The following is a 20,742-nucleotide window of genomic DNA, read 5'->3' as shown; positions in this document are numbered from 1 at the left end:
AACTGTCATGGCAAAGACTCCATGGAAAACCCACTGCAGAAGAGCAACAGGGACAAGTGAGTCAACAAATCTTTTTCAAAAGTCGCCAATGGGAGATTATACATTGGGAATTTTATGTTAAAACATAAGCCACTTTGAAGAGATGAAAGGTTGAAAAGAAGGACAATGGCCTAATTCAGTGGTGGCGAACCTATGGCATGGGTGCCAGAAGTGGCACTCAGAGCCCTCTCTGTGGACACGCACACACAGAGTTTGTCATGGGGGGGGCCCTTGCTTCTGAGTAAACCCTCCTAGGGTCGTGATTCACCTGTTCGAAGCGTTGCACGGTTGCTTCAAAGCAAAGCCACTGACTATCACCAAACTTAGTCCCGAGTAACGCATGCCTCGGAGCCAACCGTTTTTCCTAAACTAAAACCTCAGTATTCAGGTTAAATTGCCACGTTGGCACTTTGCGATAAATAAGTGGGTTTTGGGTTGCAGTTTGGGCACTCTGTCTCAAAAAGGTTTGCCATCACTGGCCTAATTAGTTGCCACAACTGAGGCAGTTCTTGTAAACAAGTGCAGGCTAGAAACAAGCACTGTATGTTATGCCACTTGAAGATCTCCAGTCCAGATATCCTCACGGAGGACACCAGAAGCATTTCAGAGCCGTGTTCACAATTGTGTGAACATTCTGAAGCTGGATTCGAAATTTAGCTTTATGTGAAAATACAGATTAATGTTTCTTAATGTTCACTGCATTTCTGTCCACCAGAATGCACGTGTGCTGGCAACATCAGATTTCTAGTATGTTCCCCAGGTTCTCTCACAAGAACTGCACATGGTTGGCAGTTGTGGCCACCCAAGAAAGCAACACTGGGCTGAAAAATTGTGACACAGCATACCTGCATGGTCAGCCCAAGCCTTTTCATCCTCTCCTTCCCTTCCCGGGTCCAGGGGGCTGGCTCCTCATCATCTCTCCTGAGCAGATAACGCCACACCAAGAATCCAGATTTCCCTGTTTCAGACCAGTACTTCACAACCTTGGGAAAATTGGGGGGAGGAGGGAAGACAGAGGCATTTGAGAACCCCATCTCTTTTTCAAAAGTTCCAAATCTACACCCATCTCCTCTGTACAAAACAATGCAACTGCACTTCTTTACCTTGTAAATGCCATCGTATCTGTTCCCCTCAACGGGGGCATATTTGCTGTGTTTGCCCCCCTTCACATTCCGCACCACTCTGACGGGCCTCCCAGATCTCCAGTCCTTGGCCTCTGCTCCGTCTCTATCATTGATTGGAGCACTGCAGTTCAGTGCCAGAGCCCTGCAGGTGTCAAACATGTATCAGTAGTGGAACCAAGAGTGCGAACCTCTATTTACAAAGAGCAATCTACAATTCATTGTTGATGGAGGGAACAGAAGACAAGATGGCATTTTCTCCAGTAAGATATGTCACTGGAGTCAATATATTTAACCCTATGGAACTCATGGTTTGGGGATAATCAGTAATTATTGAGTTTGTAAAAAAGCAAAGTGAATAAGGAGCTCATCAATCCCTGTGACTGAAAGACCTCCAACTGAGGAGAGCAGTGATCACCCTCCTATGCTGCCTGTGAGCCTCCCAAGTTCAGAAGAAGTTAGGACACACACACACACACCCCGGATTTAATTCTTCCTTGCTTCACTTGTGACCAGCTCTTCCTCCTTTGGTGGGGCTGGTCACGTTCAATGCTCACTCTGTGTTACAAATAATTAGACAAATTTGTACATAGCCCTATGGAGGCACAGAAAAGTCACATGACATGGTTTGGACTCCTGGCTCTTTCGTCTGCAATGATACATTTCAAAATGTGGCAGCTTGTATACATTAATTTGAGCACCAATTCTAACACTGACAGGAAGTTAAATTAGGGAGGAAATTAATTGTGTTTGTTTTCTGAAGCCCATATTCCTTCCATTTGTGCTGAAATTCTCACAAAAGACATGGGGAGCAAAAAACAAGAAAGTGAGCAAGGAATGACTGGTGAGTTGCAGAAACAGAGAGGTGGCTGTACAGATTGTTCAACTGTTATCCTTCAACACAGGGTGTCGTGACAGTTAACCGAATAGTAAACTTTTGACCCTCCCCTAGGACTAGCAGAAACAGAATTACACAAAAAAAAAGACTGGCCACAAAAAGATGTGGGTTATCCTGGCACAACACTTGTAGGCTATGTTAGCCTGGACACACAGCTCTCATTTAGGTCTCAAGAATAACCTGTGGTGGGGGAGGGGTGTATTGCTAAGCACATCATTTGCAGAGGTGGGTATCTCAGGAGATTTTATCTTGAAGGTACTATTCCGTCAAGATACAAGTCAGAGGGACTGGAACTTGCTGGAAGGGGGAGGAGCGGAGTCTGAGCCCTCTTCCAGCCTCTGGTTCACTCCTTGCTTTGAGAAAACACAGACACTGAAGTGAGTTCAGGGAGTGTGATTGCAGGATCTTAAATGGTGCTTCAAGACCGGGTAAAGTTTAAGACAATAGCCTAGGACAAGTAGAGGAAGTGCTAGAGGCATTTTTAGACCTGGCCACTATATACTGAAAAAGCAAACCACTTTACTGTTTAAATTCCCATATCAAAGTAAACTGTAAATGAGCTTCCAGGAGACAAGAGCTCTTAGATTTTGCCTGCTGGTGAGGTTCTGTAAATCAGTCAGTACTTGCTATTTTCCTCACCTGTTCATGTTGGTGAGCTTCTGATCGCAAGATTGTTCAGCCGTACGCTTGTTTCCAGAAAGGTCTCGTCCTCCACTTCCAGTGTAAGTGAACGAATTCCCGTGATCCTGGAATACAGCCATATAAAATTCAATCCAGGGCTGGGGAATATACAAATCAGTTTGGTGCCTTATGAGTATGATGGTATCTGATCTGACATATGATTTCCTCTCCAATATATGTTTAAAGGTGGGCAGTTCGTATTATTATAACTATGGAACTTTGGAATTTTGGCACCTAGGTGTTTTGAGATTTGTTTTCCAGCCTGGTTTTCATCACAGGTGTGATCTAGTGCTCGAGAACTGCTCTAATGCTGTGGCTCTGACCCAACAAATAGACAAGATTTGGATTCAGGATTTTCATACCCAGCTGTATCATGCTGTGGTTTTGTCCAGAGACAAAAACAGTCAGTTAGCCTTGCCTCTGCCCAGCTGTAACCACTTACTATGTCATCTTCATAGCCTCCTGCCAGGACCAGAGAATAGGCACCATCATTGCTTCTTCCATGGATACCCGCCACATGGGGCCTGTGGACGCCAGATTCGCTCACCTGCAGACAGACAAACCCATGAATCAGGAGTTCATAGCAGTTCTGAATGACACAATTTTCTGTACAGGCAGAGCTTCATGGTTCCATTAAGAACATCAGCAGAGACCTGCTGGGATCACACCTGTGGCCCACCTAGTCCAGCATCTTCTCTCACACAGCAGCCAAAAAGTTTCTCTGGAGATGCAACAACAGAGCATGCTGAGACCCTCCCCAATGACACCTGTTGGCACTGGGATACAGAGGTTAACTGCTTCTGAATGTGGAGGTTCCCTTTACTCCCCATGCCTAGTAGTCACTGATAGAGTGAAGAGATACTGAACAGGCAAGATACAATTCTTACAATACTCTTTGCTTGGTGAAGGAGTTGTTTCTAGTCTCATAACCAACTGAAATAGGAGCCACTAACACCCTTTATTTCTGCACACTTGTCCCTGCCCCAAAATGCTACTCAGGCTGCCAAAAACCAAGAAGGGACCAGCTGTACACTTCCTGCACATGCACAATGCAAGGAGAAGTTGTTCAAAAGCCTTCCTTTATCCCTGAGGGTCTGCAATCCTTGTCAGCTTGGCTTCTCCCTCTTGTGTAGGCTCGGCTCTCTCTACTTCCAAGTTCAGACAAGAGCTTGCATCCAACATTATGCACGCAACTGGGCGTTGCTTCCAGTCTCCCCGTCACCCGACGCTGATCTCTCACCTGGACTCTGAACTTCCACATGGTGCCAACGGGAACCCCAGGGATTGGTCCATAATGGTTTGATGGAACGATGGTACATTCTCTTGAGCGGCCCACACACGCCATGCCCTTCAAAAGAAAGAAGAAGTGCCACTTCAGAGAGAAAGAATAATCACAAATGAACTCATGCCTGTAAAGGGGGAAATCTGGGTCTTCCAAGGAGACAGTGTTAATGGGCCACGCAAGCCTTCCCATAGCCAAGTGAAAACTTATTCCCAAGGTCCCAATCAGCTTGATTGTGGAGCCCACAGAGTAAAGGGCAGAGTATGATTCAGAGAGATGGGAAATAAACTGCCCTCCAGTACTGGTTCTCTATGTCATTGGGAGTGTCCTGAACCACTGTTTCCACTGTGGAGGCCACGTACCTCAATAGTATTGGGAAAACTGCCAGGTACTTAGCATCACCTGAGGTAGGTAGGCACACCTCTTCTGAAGGGAAACTTGTGCACAAGTTGCTAGCCCCTCCTTTCATCAGGACACTCTCCCTCCCAGCCTGGATACACTGTGATTGTAACACTATAAGAAAGTGCCACAAGGTACACAGAGAACATGGGGTGTAACTGCCATGTTTTGGGTCTCAGAGAGAACTTTGCAGCAGAACACAGTGGAGAATCCTGGGACATTGCAAGTGCTTCCAAGGGAACCTTTTGGGGAAAAATCAGGGATTGCCAAAAAAATGGCAGCAGTTAAGTCCGGCTAAAAGACAAAGTTGCCTCTTCCTGTATTTCGTTTCCACAGCAGGTGATCACTGATCATGAACACAATTCAAACATTGAATGCCCCATGGCAGTCTGGAAATTCCAATTTAAATCTTCCCACTATCCCCAACGTTCATGCAAAATATAGCTTCATCTCGTCACTTTTATAATCCAGAATTATATTTCAGTCAGAAACTTCCTGTTGCGCTTCCCAACTTCCATCTAGTCAGTTCTATAGTTTTCTCCTGATTAGTTGCCCAACTCTCGAGTACTCCTTTATCCTGTGTTGTAACTAGCCTGGCTTAAGAGCCAGTAATGGGAGTCTGGTGCTGGATACCAACTGAACTGCAACAGAGGTTTCCAACACACTCTGGATTTCTCCTTCTTTCATCAGATTTTCTTCACAGAATAGGACAGGTCTCTGTTATCCTTTTGCCTGCTGAAGACTTCCTACTCACAGTCACTTCTTTAGGTAAAAGATCCTGGTTTGCTGTGCCCTGCACAAACACGCAAGCCGATTCCCCAAGTCAAGCGGAACACATGTTAACATGTTTATGGGAGTGTGGTAACACACACATGCACCCAACTTTTGTGCAGGACTGCAATGTTGTTTGATGTTCGAAACAAGCCAAGCCAGAACAGACCCACCTTGCCCCAGTCCCGCTGAGAGGACGAGTTAGCAGATGCCATTTTCGATTTCTTCTTGCTTTCTTTGAGCCTCTCCCCAGCCAACACCACTTCGCTTGCATCAGTCCGACACTCAGGGCAGTACCTGCAGAAATATTGAGAAAGGAATCATTATTTGTCACTCCGTTTTTATCTGCAGCAGGAGGAAGTTTAAATCAGAGCACCTTATCCCGTTCCAAACCTAGTTTTGCAAATGAACAGTTTACAATTCTTTACAGCCCCTTTGCTGACGCAGGAAGTTAAAATTTGGCAAAAGGTTTGTCTGGATCACAGAAAGCATAAATGCTGGTGCATATAAAATCTGACCAGTGCATTTCTTCTGAAAAACAACAATCTTCTACCCACAATTTAAAAAAAAAATCCAGACATTTTAACACCATTTAAAAGTGAACAAAGCTGACAGATGAAAGCCCACTTCTTGCTCAAAACAAACCAGATGACACCAGGTGTGCCTCAACGGGTACAGAGAAGCTGCTGAACAAATGCCTATATCTCACCCTCCTGCAGGACATCCAGCCTAACTTGCACAGGAATACCCCAATGTTGCCTCAAAAGTCACCCTGAGAACCAATAACTTGCCCAGTCCTGACTAGTGAGCCCCATGGCAGAGCAGAGACTAGAGTCACGGTTAATGTAGTCCAGCACAGAATGCAACTCGTCCTCTAAATGCACTCACAAGTACACACAGTCCATGTTGACTCTGTATATTCAGTCACAGGATGCAGGGAGGTAGAAATTAAGGATGTGTGCTTCTAGCAGCATTTGTGCCCGCTTTGCTTTCAGTGCTTTAGCACTCACTGAAAGTTTCCCCCAGGGGACTTCCAACTCAGACCCCAGAGATGTGGTGCCAGGTAGTTTAAGATCTGGTCCACAGAGAAGCTTCTCTCAGTTCAAGGGAGAGGCCAGTCTAGGAGCCACCCAAACCCATCTGCAACAGTTTCAGATTCCCTTAATGGTTCCCCAACAGTCCTGAGATTTCACCTGGGACAGCGGCCAGCTTGCTCCACCTGAGCAGTCATTTTCCAGCTGTCTTGAATAAAAGGTGCCGCATAAAAGGGCCAAGGCTGCCGTTACCCTCCCCGGGGCTAATATTTACTCTCAGGTCAACTGTGGGAACAACACGCTCCTCTTTGAGGACAGCTTACCAGTCATCATCCTCAGGTATTCTGCTAAGAGGAGGGCTGAGGCAGTAGATATGGAAAGCCATGTCACACTCATCACACATCAGCTGCTTCTCAGGGCTCTCTTTCCCTCCACACACGTGACAGGCACACATCCGGCAGGGCTTGTTAGGGTTGTCCTTGCAGTGCTTACATACTGGTCCACTGGGCCCTGAAGAGGTTCAAAAGCACACACACCACGTGTGAACAGACCAAAGAAGGCATCAAATATCCCCACCCAGTCCGTAACTAAGGGCATTAGCTGCTTCAAGACCAGAGCAGGGATACTGTCACCAGCCAAAGAAATACGGTTCACTGGGAGATGGCATCACCTCCTTTCCAGGAAGGACCCCTTGGCAAGAGAAAGACCAGCTTGGCCCCCAACCGCTGCACAGAGATGCAAGCACAGAGAGCTCCCTTCCCTTCTCTCTGCCATAAAGGATCTTCCACCAGCAGTCCACTACCCAAAGTTTGGAGAAGGGGAAGATAGTTCCTTTGGCTTCTGTCGCCGGCCCAAAGACCAGCGGCCGCAGGAGGATCGTTCTCCCCCACCTCTTCAACCAAGCGAGACAACTAGCAAGGGAAAATCACTTTGGCCCCAACTGAATATGAATGGGAATGCCAGACTGATTGTCCTCAGCTTCAAGGCTCCTTTCCCCACCCCACTCTTGTTCCCTTGAGAAGCTCATTTTTTTAGACTGTAAGCCTGAGAACAGCACCTGCCTGTTAACCGATGTAAGATGTCTGGGAGAAGATTACCAGAGACGTGGGATACGTGTGTAAATACATAATGCTGTTATTTAAAAAGGTTAGATACATTCAGACAATGGGTGTATCAACGGGCACATAACCTCTGTGTTTCCAAGTGGCAGACCATCAGTGGTGATAAGCAACAGTCGTGACTGTCTGTAAGCTTGCTAGGCATTTCTAGCCAGATAGCACAGGGGTCCTGACCTATCATAGTGGTCCCAGAGTCCTCTGAAGTTCAAACCACCCTCCAACACCGAAGTGGAGAAAAGCCATCGAGTACAGAGCCAAAGGGACTCACTTTTCATGGGGCTCTCAGCAGTCAGTGGGACAGCGCACCCAGGCTGTTCAATCTTGTAGATCTCATCTACAAGGGTAATTCGACAGTCATTTAAGGTATTTCCAGCATTACTAGAAGGGAGACAAACCAAAACAATTTAAAACAAAGCTGTAGGTTCCACACAGATAATTTATGTGTATTCAGTAAGAAAACAGGAAATAAGAACCAGTCTACTTTGCAAGCAGGGACTAAACAGCAGCTGTGCATTTGTACCCCTATAGCTGCTCCCTTCTCTTTCCCCCTTCAAATACTGGTTTTGGCTCAAGGACTGCAACAAATACCAATTTGGGGTGGTAGGGATCCTTTCAGGTTTGGGATAGGCTACTTACCCAAGAACTATCTTGGCGTACAACTCCTTGTACGTTCGGGTTTCTCGTTTTTGTAGGATCTTGGCATCATACCAAAATCCCCTCTCCTTTGGGTCATCAGGGTTGTAATTCAACATGACAACATCTCCAATTTCCAGTTCTTCCCACTTCAGAATTGTCCTGGCACGAGCACGCACATTTTTGGAGCTCAGCTGGATGACACCATTCTCTGGGTAGCTTCAAGAAAAAAACAGCCCACCAACACATTTAAAACAGCACATCCCAAAGCAAGAGAAGTTTTAAAACATGCCACATTTTCCAAGCATTACATTTCTAAAAAGCTGTAAGCAGTACAGATCTTTAAAGCAGAAGTTACCAATGTTGTAATGGCTGGCTTTCAAAGGGAACTGCATACAGATGGGTTTCTTGCCTGCCTTCACAGGAGGGGGATGCAGTTCAAAACTTCTTCAGTTACAGTCCTGAAAGACTGTAGAAAGTGTCAGAGGAAAGTCTCAGCTCCTGCCCAATAGCCAGAATGGCTCTAGAGCAGTTTATGAGCAGCTACAGAAAGGGAAAGGCAACAAGCCTCATTAAGGGTTACAGTTGGGGGGGGAGGGGTGTTTACATTCCCATACAAAGGCCATCTACAGCTAGATGCTTCAAGTCATCGTACGTTCATATGGAGTTCGACTCAATGGTTTTGAATGATCCTGAGGTGATTTCCAGAGAACCATCTGAATCTCGACAAGACAGAGGAGCTGTGTGTGCCGAGCTCCTGAGCCCAGGGAATTGAGCAAAACCCAGTGCTAGAAGGGGTGGTTCTACCCCAGAAAGACGAGGTGTGGGATTTTGGGGTCATCCTGGATGGAGTACTGTCTCTGGAAACTCTGGTGGCAATGACAACCAGAAGGGCCCTCAATATCTTCGGCTGGTGCAGCAGCTCCGCTTTTTCCTGGACCAGATGACCTGGCCAGTTATTAATGCTCTGGTCACCAGACTGCATTATTGTAATGCACTATATTTTGAGGATGGTCCAGTAGCTTTAACTGGTGTAGAATATGGCAGCTTGTCTCTTGACTGAGCTTTGCGCTGGAATCACATCACCCCTATTCTGAGAAGTCTGGCTTCCGATGCGCTGCTGGGCTCAATCGAGGTGCTTGTGCTAACCTCTAAAGGCCTCCATGGCTTCGGTTCTGGGTATCTGAGAGAGTACATCTGCCCATATATTCCTGCCCAGGTGCTGAGATCGGAGGGGGAGGCCTGCCTAACTGTCCTGCCCCCTTCAGAGGTAAGGGGGTGGGGTGGTCCAGAGGATTTCCTCTACAGTGGCCTCCACACTGTGGAATGCCCTTCCTCCAGAGGTTCGCTTGGGGCCTACTCTTTTGGAGTTTCAGCACTTGGAGAAGACCATCTGCTTCACCTGGCTGTTTGGCTGACTCACCTCACTTGTAGAGACCCCCAAAAGATGTCCATGCACCCCTCCCTTTTTTGTGGATGGGTGCAGATTTTAGATTGTGGTTGGGTTTTCAGGAGGGGGCACTGCATTTTTACTGTCGTGATTTTAGTGCTGTACGGTTTTTATGGTAATCGGCCATGAGAATGTGGTAAAAGAGCAAGTAATAAATGCAAACATATAGAAATAAATGGAAATAGAAATAGAAGAGCTGCTGTTCTATCAGCTTACTCAAAACATCATCCATTATTATTTTGGCATTTAAGTGGCACTGCCAGTAAAGGAGACCCCACAGCATTTTCATTCTGCACATCCCCCTGTCTTTACAGCAAGAAGAGGGCATTTTACAACACAGCTTTTTTCCCCTGCATTTCAGGCAGAAACCTTACTTACTTCATGCCCAAACCAGCGGCTACACCTAGTTTTTCTGGAAGGCCACAAGTTGTGAGTGAAGGAACGCTGGCTTCGCACCTCATCGTCATAGGCTGCCAAGAAATCTTGACACAGTCATGGTTTAGCCCTCATGGTGTCAGGCAGATTCATTCTGCAATCACTGACTCCTAACCCAGGCCTGAACACACAAAACTGTTCCCAGCTGGCACTGGTTTTCTTTCTGCATGATGAAGCCAGCGCAGCTTGCTACAGGAACCAATTACGTGTACAACCTTGGACAGAACGTCATGGCTGCATCGTTCTGACTCAGGGTGTGTGTATTTACAAGGCAGCATTCTGTAGGGGGATCTCATATTCCTGCACAGTGCTCTTTCATAAACAAGCAGAGGAGGAAACCAGGGGCAAACCATTTTCCTCAAGCAGCATTTTAAGAAGCGCTACAGTGATCTAGTTAGTTACAGAGCCTGGATTTACACAAACCCCAGAAAAACCTGGCACTTTAAAAAGGACACTCAGATCTCAGTTGACCTACTATTGCCAGCTTGCCACTACCATTCTTGCTATCCAGAGCACTTTTGCAGCAGCCCAGGTTGAGCTTCTGCTTCAGAGGCACGCTATTTGCTAGGGAAGTTTCTACAACATTCTCTCATAACCACTTACTCTTCATATTTCACATGATATATAACATCCTCCTCCGCAACAGCTTCTGGAAGCTCAGATTCCTCATCGCTCTCGTTCTCCTTGTTGATCTCCTCTTTCAGAGTCACGTTTACAACCTGTGCTTCAAACCAGGCCCCCATGCTTGTATCTCGAGCATCAACCAACTCATTGATCTAAAAGAAACAAAGCACGTTTGCATTTCTTGCCATGAATCTAACCCTGAAATTACTGAAGGGCAAATGTGACTACTATTTCCCCCCTACACAAACACACTTCAAACAACAATGTAGAAGAAAAGTGGTAGCTTCCCTACACAATATCTTCAGATACTGTCACATCACAAGAGCCCAAAAAGCATTGCTCTTGGCCCAGGTGATGCAACTGACAGGGGGATTGTGCCACTCCTAGACTTAAGAGGAGGACCTGGTTATGCTGTACAACTAAGTCACACAATCCTCCTCTCTGCTTCCCCTGTGCTGTGCTACTACCTGCTCCCAGGTTCTTTAAACAAAACTATCCTGAAATACAGGGTCTCAGTCAATGAGTGCATGGTACATGGGTCTCATAGAAAAAAAAATTGGCTGTTTCATCACTGCTCTGACATTTAGCCAGTACAGCAACTCAGAGTCTGCATTGGGTTTTCTCCCTGGTGAATCCCACTATCTGGGGTAAAGGACAGATATAGTAAGCTGGCCAGTCCCCATGCGGGAAGACAAATTGATCTTTTAACAATAATTTAATCATCAGCCACATAAAGCAGGACTCTGAAAAAGGTTGCACAGACATTTCCTAAATAGGGCCCCATGCAGACAGGACAGGCACCTCTACCTTTCCACAGGACTCTCTAGGTCAGTGGTTCTCCACCTTCCTAATGCCGTGATCCTTTAATACAGTTCCTCATGTTGCAGTGACCCCCAACCCTAACATTTATCCATTTTACAGATGGAGAACACTGATGCAGAGTCTTTGGCAACCCCTGTGAAAGGGTCATTCGACCCCCAAAGGGGTCACGACCCGCAGGTTGAGAACCACTGCTCTAGGTATACAGAAAAATATGGCAATTGAATTAAAAGATCCCCTCCCAAAAAAACAAGCCCGGCAAGGGTTAAATGTCCTTCAGAATGTCAAAAGCACCTGCACACTTGAGAGTGGGGTAATGGTAAATAAGACTGCATCAGTTGAGAGCTTAAGAGAATCCTAAGATTGGGGGGAGGGTTCTAAATTGCGAAAAGCAGCACTAAGATTTCCATTCTTTTTTTTTTTTAAAAAAAACCAGTGTTCCAGAGATATGGGTGGACAAATACCTTTCAAGTGCTGGAAACAGTTGTCTCAACTCAACCTGGAGCTGAGTCATAAATATTTGATGCTGGTTCTATGGAATTCAAAATCCTCTGCCAACCTTTTGAGTTCCCAAGACGATATGTGGGTTGAAGAGGGAATCCTTTCTGTATAAGATGACCTCCATATTTTTGGACAACAATTCAGGGAAGCTATTTTAGGTCACAGGGATCTGGCATTGGCTCAAACTAGTTTCACAGCCTTTCTATCACCACAGGGAATCCCAAGGGATCATGTAACAGATTTCTTTGCACCCTCTCCAAACACAACGTTCTTTGGAAGAAACCAGAATAAGCAAAGTAGAATGTAACTTCCTTGTGCCATGTTCCTCTGCCAGCAGATATTCAATCCGGCTAACAGCAATGGGGAAGGGAGGGGGCCGGCATATGGACATGGCCCGCCCACCCTAGCAGAGGGCGGGGGAGGGAGGGGTGGCATGCAAAGGAGGGGAAGGAGTGAAGGGGTGCCATGCAAGGAAGGGGAGGGGTGTCATGCGAGGGAGGGGAGGGAGGGGGGCCAGGCATCTGGACATGACCCACCCACCCTAACGGTGGGAGGAGGAGGGGTGGCATGCAAAATGAGGGGAGGAAGTGAGGGGTGGCATGCAAGGGAGGGGAGGGAGGGGTTTTGAGAATTTAAGCATTTTTTTATCATTTCAGACTGCCAACCTAAGCATTTTTAGCATGCTAAAGTGTTTAAATATAAAAAATTGAATAATAATGTTTCTACCTAGGCATAAAAATACACTAATTGACCTATTTTCTTGTTTTTTAATTAGTTTATTTAGGCTTATTAAAGTATAAAACAAAATATTCAGTGTAGCAAAATGCAGGAAAATACAATTCGCTCATGTTTTGAGTAGTTACTTTGTGATCTAAACATACATAAATTCAACAGCTTTACATAACAGGTATAGAAAAAAGAAGAGAAAAGAAAAAAACCAAAGAATAGAAGGGGGAAAGTAAGGAAAATTAGGGAGAAAGGAGAATAGACTTATATAAGCAGGTTACATTTTAACTGTTATTATTATTGCAAGTGGCTTTGAATAACTTTACAGATGTTTACTTACATCCTTTCTTCTTGGATCTGTCCTCCTTTTTCTCTTTTTACTTATTCCTCCTCTTTCTTAAAATGTAACCTGCTTATACACTAACTGACCTATTTTCAATGGTTCTATCCTCATGAATTTAAAAAAGCAAACCCAAAACCTCCTCACCTTATAGTATCCAAAACCAGGGTCCACCAAGTTCATCATGTCAGCCTGAGCAGATGTGCTTGGCTGCACCTCCATTTCCAAAGCCACTTCCCCATTATTGGAGCTCTTGTCAGACTCGCTTTGCCCAGAGCCACAACCAGAATCTGTGTCTGACAGTTCAGAGTCCTTTTCTTTGTTACCCGGAGGCATCCTGCTGGGGCTCTGTCTGACCAGCAGCTGAACAATATCATTCAAGCCAACGCTGTAATCAAAAAGGGAATGACCATCCTCCATCTGTAGAAGAGTCAGAAGAAGAAAAAAATACTGGTTATTTCAAAAAGTTTCAATAAGCAATTGGGAGTTATTAATCGCTCCACTCCTCGTACATCCTCCAAAAATGCCACACTGCTCAGAGAAGATCGCTGAGTTTCAGTTCCAAGGACTGCCAGCTTTGTTTTTATGGCTACAGTTCCACCAGCGCATTAAAAAAGAAACCGGACAGAATTTTGCTGCAACTCTGCAGCTTGTTGCAACTCCCTGCCCAACTCCATTCCAGCGTGCCACAAACATTCTGGAATTTTGGAACACATAACAGAACAAGGCCAGGATAAACACTTCTGTACACAAACTGCCTCAATGCCATCCCCTGGGAATGCCTCACAACAATAAACAATATGTTCTCCCTGTCCAACTAACACCTTATATCCCCCTGCAATTAACAACCTCAGAAATTTCACCTATAAGTTCTTTCACTTCAATATCACTTGCTTCAGGCATGGGGAGAGGGGAGCATGGAGCTAAATTCCACTTGGTTCACCCAAGTGGAGCTGTCAAGAGCATAAAGCCCCTAAAGCCTTTTGGCAAGCCATATGAGTTAAATCTACTGCCCTACCTTATAGGACTGCTGAAAAGTACAAAGTGATGACTTAGGCAAATAGGGGAATAGAGAATTGTCCTACCTTTTATGAGGTTTTGTATAATCTTTTAATATTCATATAGATTATACTTTATGTTCTGTTTTATGGAATTATTCATTTTACATGGTATATTTAGGGTATTTAAGCTATTAATCATTTTAAACTAATTATAATACTTTTATAATATTTAAACCTTATTTATTATTATTTATTTATTATTCTATCATGCTAACATGCATCATATTTATACTGGTAGACTTCCTGAAAAAACTTCAACAAAAGACATTAATTTATTGAAAATAGGTTGAAAACATGACCTACTGTGAAACCCATTCTGTTGCCAACTCACTGGGAGAATTCTTTGTGATTCACACATTGACAACTTTGGATTTTAAAATCCTGCATTTCGGAAGCAGGATACCAGCCTCTACAATTCATGAGGTTTTGAAAGCATCTGTTTTCAATATATTGAGAGTTTCTACTCTGTGGACACCAGAATTGAAGATGTGTATTGAGTTTTTCGGTACTCATCAGATGTTGCCTGAAACTGAATGCTGTTTGTATATTATGTGATATTTTTTGCACTTATTTGAACTTTCATTAAATCACTTTGCACTTGGGCTTCAATCCTATTTATGTTCTAAACAGCCAAGGTATAGTGGCTTGGTTTGTCGCAAGTGATTACAAATTGTGCTAAATAGTGAGGGTACTATTGTATCTGGAAATCCACTCCCTAAAAAGCATAAAGATGTAATTCAGAAGCAAGAAACCCTACGGACCCTTGAAGACAAACAAGCTTATCATTTCACTAGCCAATCAGAGAACATATCACAATAATCTTGTTTGTGTTTAAGAAGCCAAGAGACACTGAATTGTGCTACAACAGATCAAGCCCTTCTGAAAATTAAAATAAATACTAAAACTCAGCATTCTTCCATTTGTTTCCTAGTTAAGACGGTGGGCCCCTTCTCATCAGCTCCACCATCAGACCTTCATCTCCTTAACAATTCCATCCCTCTCACATCCCAGCAGGTAGTCCAAAGCCACCTGCTTGTAGCTCAGTTTTCCATTAGGCAGACGCCATCTTGGCCCAAGTATGTCCACATGGATTTGTAACACATCAGTGAACCTCAAATCAAAGTTCAATTTATTGATCTTTGAGTATGGTGCCTATTTGTCCAGGCAACACAAGTTACGCACCCCACTGGCCTAAAACACTTGGGGAGTTGCAAGCAACAAGCTCCAGCCTATTTTCAACATTTAAAACTCTTGTTTGGCCAGAGGCCATTACAGCCCACTATGCACAGACCTGAAATTTATTAATACAGCAAAGACCCTGCCCAGCACCCACTGGCAAACAGAACACCACTGACATGAGAAAGAGCCACAGGCACAGTCTGAGCAGCCCACAGGGCTCCCTTCAAAGCCTATGCAGATGCCTTGGCCAGTACAGCATGCTAAAGCAAAGCTTCTGATGGTTATCTTATCCAAACACACCTCCACGTTTCTTTAAAAAAAAACCTGCATCAGTCATCAGTTCAATGTGCAATTCAAAGTGTTATCCATCACCTTCAAATCCCTAACCCCGTGGTGGCGAACCTATGGCACTCCAGATGTTCATGGACTATGGGGGGGGTGGGGGGGGAGGAGGGGGGGGAGGGGGGTGGTGGGGGTGGTGGGGGGGGGGGGTGGTGGGGGTGGGGGGGGGAGGGGGGGGGGGATGGGGGGGGGGGGGGGGGGGGGGGGGGGGGGGTGGGGGGGTGGGTGGGTGGGGGGGGGGGGGGGGGGGGGGGGGGGGGGGGGGGGGGGGGGGGGGGGGGGGGGGGGGGGGGGTGGGGGGGGGGGGGGGTGGGGGGGGGGGGGGGTGGGGGGGGGGGGGGGTGGGGGGGGGGGGGGGTGGGGGGGGGGGGGGGTGGGGGGGGGGGGGGGTGGGGGGGGGGGGGGGTGGGGGGGGGGGGGGGTGGGGGGGGGGGGGGGTGGGGGGGGGGGGGGGTGGGGGGGGGGGGGGGTGGGGGGGGGGGGGGGTGGGGGGGGCCATGCCAGCAGGGGCTGATGGGAATTGTAGTCCATGAACATCTGGAGTGCCATAGGTTCGCCACCACTGCCCACCTATCTGAGACCAAGGTATCTGTAAGACCACTCACTTCTTTATGAAGCCACCCCTCTATTAAGATCTCCCTGCTCAATGTACCACTTGCCCCTCCAGAGAAGGTAGGGGAGATTGACAAAGACAGGGTCTGTTCTACAGCGACACCAAGCCTATAGAATCCCTCCATAAATCTATGACTTTCAGTGCTTCCAGTCATTGCTGATCTTTTCTTTCAGTTTCCCAAAAAGGAAGGTTCGCTATCCCACGATTTTGTACAGGACAATACCAAAGCGCAACAGGTCTGCTTCTCTCCTACTGGAATGGTCTGGTACCCTACATCCCAGTGTCTTTGGCAGTAGAGATATTCTTTGGCACTATTTCTTGACAAATAACTCAAAAAGAAAAGTTTTCCAAAGATACCAGTAGTATGTCTACCTGAAAACCACAGCCTTCAGACTTCTGCTCAGCCAGCTTATGCTTAATTGCTTGCTTAGGGAAAATCCCAACATATGATTCCTTAAGACAGAATGTCGTGATGACTCACTTCCCATCAATAGGCACGCAGGACTCACTTCCAGCTGTGGAAGTGTGTCCTGTGTGCCAATTGGCTGGAAACTGGGCTGGCAGGGCAGCAGCAGCTTATTGCCTGCTGCCCCACTGGCCCCAGCATCACCATCCCCATTCCCTTACACACCCTCTCCTTGCCCCAAAGACAAAGCCTAGTCAAACACCAGCCCTCCCGGGTAACTTACTCATCTGAAGCAGCAGCCAAAGCAAATGGTGAGTTGCAGGGGAGTGGGGAGCAGAGGAAGTAGGTAGATGGCAAGAACACCAGCCAGCGAAAGGAGCTGCGAGTTGGGGGTAGAAGAAGCAGCGGGAGAAGGTGGATTGGCAAGAAAAGTGCTGGCCCTCTCACCAGCCCACTCGGTCCCTTTCCCACCCAGCCCTCCCTGCTGTGTAGAGCTCATGTTATTTCATCACAATAAAATATTTTTATTGTATTATTTTAATTATTTACCACTGTTTATAAAAATTGTATTGCATGATTATTGTTGTGTGCCATCCTGAGCCCTTCGGGGATGGGCGGGGTATAAAAAAATAAATAAAATGAATCTCACTGCTAGTGTTAATGTTTTTATATTTAAATGAAATGTAGGTGTTTGCAGAACCACATGATAGCAAATCTCTAACACTTACATTAGTAGCTAGCAATGGTTGTGGTCCTGGTGCCTTCTTTGGGATAAGTGGGCAGCCTGCGAGGTTTTGTAAAATGGAGTGATTGATTTCTCATTCCTGGTGAAATTGGGATCGATTTCTTATTTCCCAGTGAAAAGGGCACATACAAAGTGAGACCCAGCCTTCCTCACTCATCAGCAAAACCAATAAGGGGGGGGGGGGCACTGGGTGGGGTCTGAGCGTGGCTTTGGATGTGTACTTTCTTGTTGTTTATCTCTGCTTGGCCATAGTAATGGGGAAGCAGGGTTGTTTTGAGAGTTTTGAAAACCTCATGACTAGAAGGGAAGACAACTATGTTGTTGACTGGTGCAGAAATAATGCATTTTGCAAAGAAAAGGCAATGTTTTGGTGCGCGCTATCCCAAAGCTTGGTTGAAGAAAAGTGTACATAATAAATTGGCTTCAAGTGTGGATTACCGTGCCTGAAACCCAACTCAGCTGAGGATTCACTGAGTTTTCTTTGGGAAACTGAGGTGCAATAGAATACCCTAGTTCAGAAGAAAATGAATGTAGTCTACTTCACATAATTGTGTGACTGAGTAGATTAGATATCTTAGAAACATCTGTGTGTAGAAGAAAGTGCTTTGGAGCACTTAACCTTACAAGCCCCTCTTAATTTAGTTCCATTTTGGAATGAGGGTTCTAACTGTGCATTAGTGGAAGCAGCGCTGCATCAAATTGTTATGGCAGATAGTTGATATGATAAATATTCTGAACGTTGTTATCTTTGTATTTTCCTTGCCCCAAAGTATAGCAACAGTCTGTATAAATGTAAAAAACATGTAGGATGTATTAATTTCTTTATTGAGCCAGTTAGAAGTATCTTTTTTGTTCTTTGCTGATGGTGAGGTTTTTAAGAAAGAGATGTTCAGAGGTAGTCTGCCATTGCCTGCTGCTGCTTCACAACCTTGGTATTCCTTGGAGTTTTCCCATCCAAATACTTGCCAGGGTCAATCCTGCTGAGTTTCTGAGATCTGACAAGATCAGGCTAGCCTGGGCTATCCAGGTAAGGTAGAGACATCTCTTTAAAAAATGGTTATAATAGCAACATTGTTTTGCTGCCAACCTAATGGGGTATGGCCTCACATGACAAAGCTGATATTTCCCTCCACCCTTTCAGCTTGCAAATGTCTCTGTGTGTGAGTAATTTCTTCTAATTTGGAGAGAGTTTGAGTGTGAAGCTCTCTCCCAGTTTCTGCTTTGTTATGCAAAAGGAGAAGATTTCTGGAGCTTTCAATGATTGGAGTTGCATTTCAATTTGCCCCTAGAGGAAATTCAAAGTTTTTTTTAATCTACTTCCTAGCTGGAACTTACAAGGGGACAATAAATCTAAAACTACCAAGTATAATAAGAATAAAATCACAGTCAATTAAAATATCAGTTAATAACGTACAGTACTTTCCAACAGATTGCAACAACTCCAGTTGGTCTTGCGGGGGGGGGGGGGGGGGTATGTGAAGAAAAACTGACCAAATTATCAGTCTAGAACAAGCAATTTAAAAGGCCTGGTTTTGTGGGTAAATGACAAAACACATATTTCAGGGATGTTTGTCTGCCACCTTTTCCACTAACACAGCCACAGCAACAGGAAAATAAACTGCAAAATAGACTCTGTGGTTAAAAAGAATATACATAGATAAAAATCACAATAACTACCTACAATAAATTAGCTTAAAATACCACTGGGTTCAATTTACATTTAAGTATCAACATTACCCATACATTGGTTCTTTAGCCCACTAGGCATTCTACGCACAGAATTCAGTGACTTGCCTTGAAATCAAAGGCTTTTAATCTATCAGCAGTTTCTCAAAACATAATCTATCAGGGCATTCTAGAAATATTCTTACTAATGGAGTAGTGATCTTGGTTCAGGGCTAATTATAAAAGGTACAACAAAAAAGACACGTCCCCTGGTTTCAACTCCTCCAAGAATACATGGGAGGTCCTCTTTGAAAGTCGAGTCTCATTATGTTTGCCCTCCAGGACTGTTGAGGGTAAAGCTGTGCATTTGGCCAGAGTGAAGGGTCTTATAAGCTTATTGACCTCCATTATTGCAAGATAGAGAACGGATGCTAAAACCAAACAAACTCAAATATAAATCTTGTGCAACAGCTCTGAACAGGCATAGATTTTGATGACTCTCCAGAGAATAACAAATATTGTAAGCAAATCTCCCACAGTCTCCCAGCTGTCTTGACAGCAGTTACTTCAAGACTTTGAGCAGTTACTTCAAGACATTTAGATCTTTGAGAGGAAGTAGCAGTGTCAAGGGCAGCCAAACCCCTACGGGCTCTAAGTTTCAAAACCAGAACCTTAACCACAAGTGAAAAAGACTGTAACACAACACTAGTGTTCCCTTATCGTGGTAGGAAAGGCAAGGACCAAACATGTCACAGCTATGATGTTTCTTCTTTTGAAAATGCCTGAATTTGTACTGGAATTCAGAAACTTGAGACTCAGACTTTCACATGTGGTAAAGCTTGCACACTTCAGAAGTTCATCAAATGTCCCGTTATGCAAAACAGAAAGAGGAGCTAATCCCAAGGGTCATGTATTCACCTAATAGAGGCAAAAACATGTACTCATCATGCCAAACAACATTTACAGAACTGTAAACAACAAGGAAGCGACAGACAGGCAATCCAAAGCACTGCTTAAGTAAAGTCACTAGGTGGCAGGGCAATTCAGGAAATTTCCCGCACTTTTAAACAGATTAAACAAACTTGCTGCTGAAGTTCTGCCAATCCCCGCAACCCACTCCAAAGACTCACGCATTCTAACACATTCTCACGCATTCTAAACTGTCCTATCACCTATTTACCACTTAACCTTACCACTCCTTGCAAATCTAATAGCCACCAGTAACAAGCAGAAATAGTGCAGCTACTAACAGCTCCAGACAAAAACCAACCTGCACAATTTCTATCTTGCAGACATTATGATTTCAGTCACACTCAGCTGAAAGTCTTTTTAAACTTAATGTACAAGGTACAAAATTCAACAATTTCCAACTATTGTTTGTTTCTTTATAATTTGGTAGTTCCTTTTTCGTTCTTTGTATCATACAATGTACCAAGATTTGGGAGGCATCAAGAAAGTCAGTCTAGGAAATGGTGATAGAGGAGAGAAGAAGTCTAGTACCTGTTTGCCTCTGTAGAAGAGCCTTTGTCTATCAGGTGCCACTCGGAACACTTTATATACCCTTTTCCGGAGGTCTTCCACTTTGGTCAGCTTGGAAAGGGAATCCATTCGATGAGTTTCCTTTCCATCCATGGTTCGCACTTGGATCCACATTATGGCAGTATTTCTATAAGAGGATAAGCACAGACAATGGATTAAAACATAGAAAAGATTTAAGAAAGGATCAAGGAACGACAAGATGAATCACCACGTGCTACAGCCCATCCACAGGATCTCCTACCACAATTCCTAACCTAGGATTCCATTCACTCTGAAAGCACAGTATTTCCTGCTAATGCTATCAAACAAACTAGACAAATG

At 45.1% G+C, this 20,742-nt stretch overlaps 1 protein-coding gene across 4 annotated transcripts in view; it reads right to left on the bottom strand.

Annotated features, from left to right (window-relative positions):
• Positions 1–20,742, bottom strand: part of UHRF1 (ubiquitin like with PHD and ring finger domains 1) — a 36,469-nt gene that overhangs the window by 4,104 nt on the left and 11,623 nt on the right. For all 4 annotated transcript variants that reach the window (XM_048498373.1, XM_048498375.1, XM_048498374.1 and 1 more), the window contains exons 2-13: positions 20,383–20,548; positions 13,019–13,291; positions 10,465–10,637; positions 7,980–8,195; positions 7,612–7,721; positions 6,549–6,735; positions 5,365–5,488; positions 3,980–4,087; positions 3,182–3,286; positions 2,698–2,804; positions 1,143–1,305; positions 885–1,022 (exon numbers count right to left, since the gene is read on the bottom strand). In XM_048498373.1, the coding sequence (XP_048354330.1) occupies positions 885–1,022; positions 1,143–1,305; positions 2,698–2,804; positions 3,182–3,286; positions 3,980–4,087; positions 5,365–5,488; positions 6,549–6,735; positions 7,612–7,721; positions 7,980–8,195; positions 10,465–10,637; positions 13,019–13,291; positions 20,383–20,535 (1,857 nt within the window). In that variant the 5' untranslated portion in view covers positions 20,536–20,548. The remainder of the gene's footprint in view (positions 1–884; positions 1,023–1,142; positions 1,306–2,697; positions 2,805–3,181; positions 3,287–3,979; positions 4,088–5,364; positions 5,489–6,548; positions 6,736–7,611; positions 7,722–7,979; positions 8,196–10,464; positions 10,638–13,018; positions 13,292–20,382; positions 20,549–20,742) is intronic.

The sequence above is a fragment of the Sphaerodactylus townsendi genome, linkage group LG05 (assembly GCF_021028975.2).
Source record: "Sphaerodactylus townsendi isolate TG3544 linkage group LG05, MPM_Stown_v2.3, whole genome shotgun sequence".
In the NCBI taxonomy this organism is placed as follows: Eukaryota; Metazoa; Chordata; class Lepidosauria; order Squamata; family Sphaerodactylidae; genus Sphaerodactylus; species Sphaerodactylus townsendi.
Note: the sequence above shows the minus strand (reverse complement) of the source record. Positions and strands in the feature narration are given on the sequence as shown.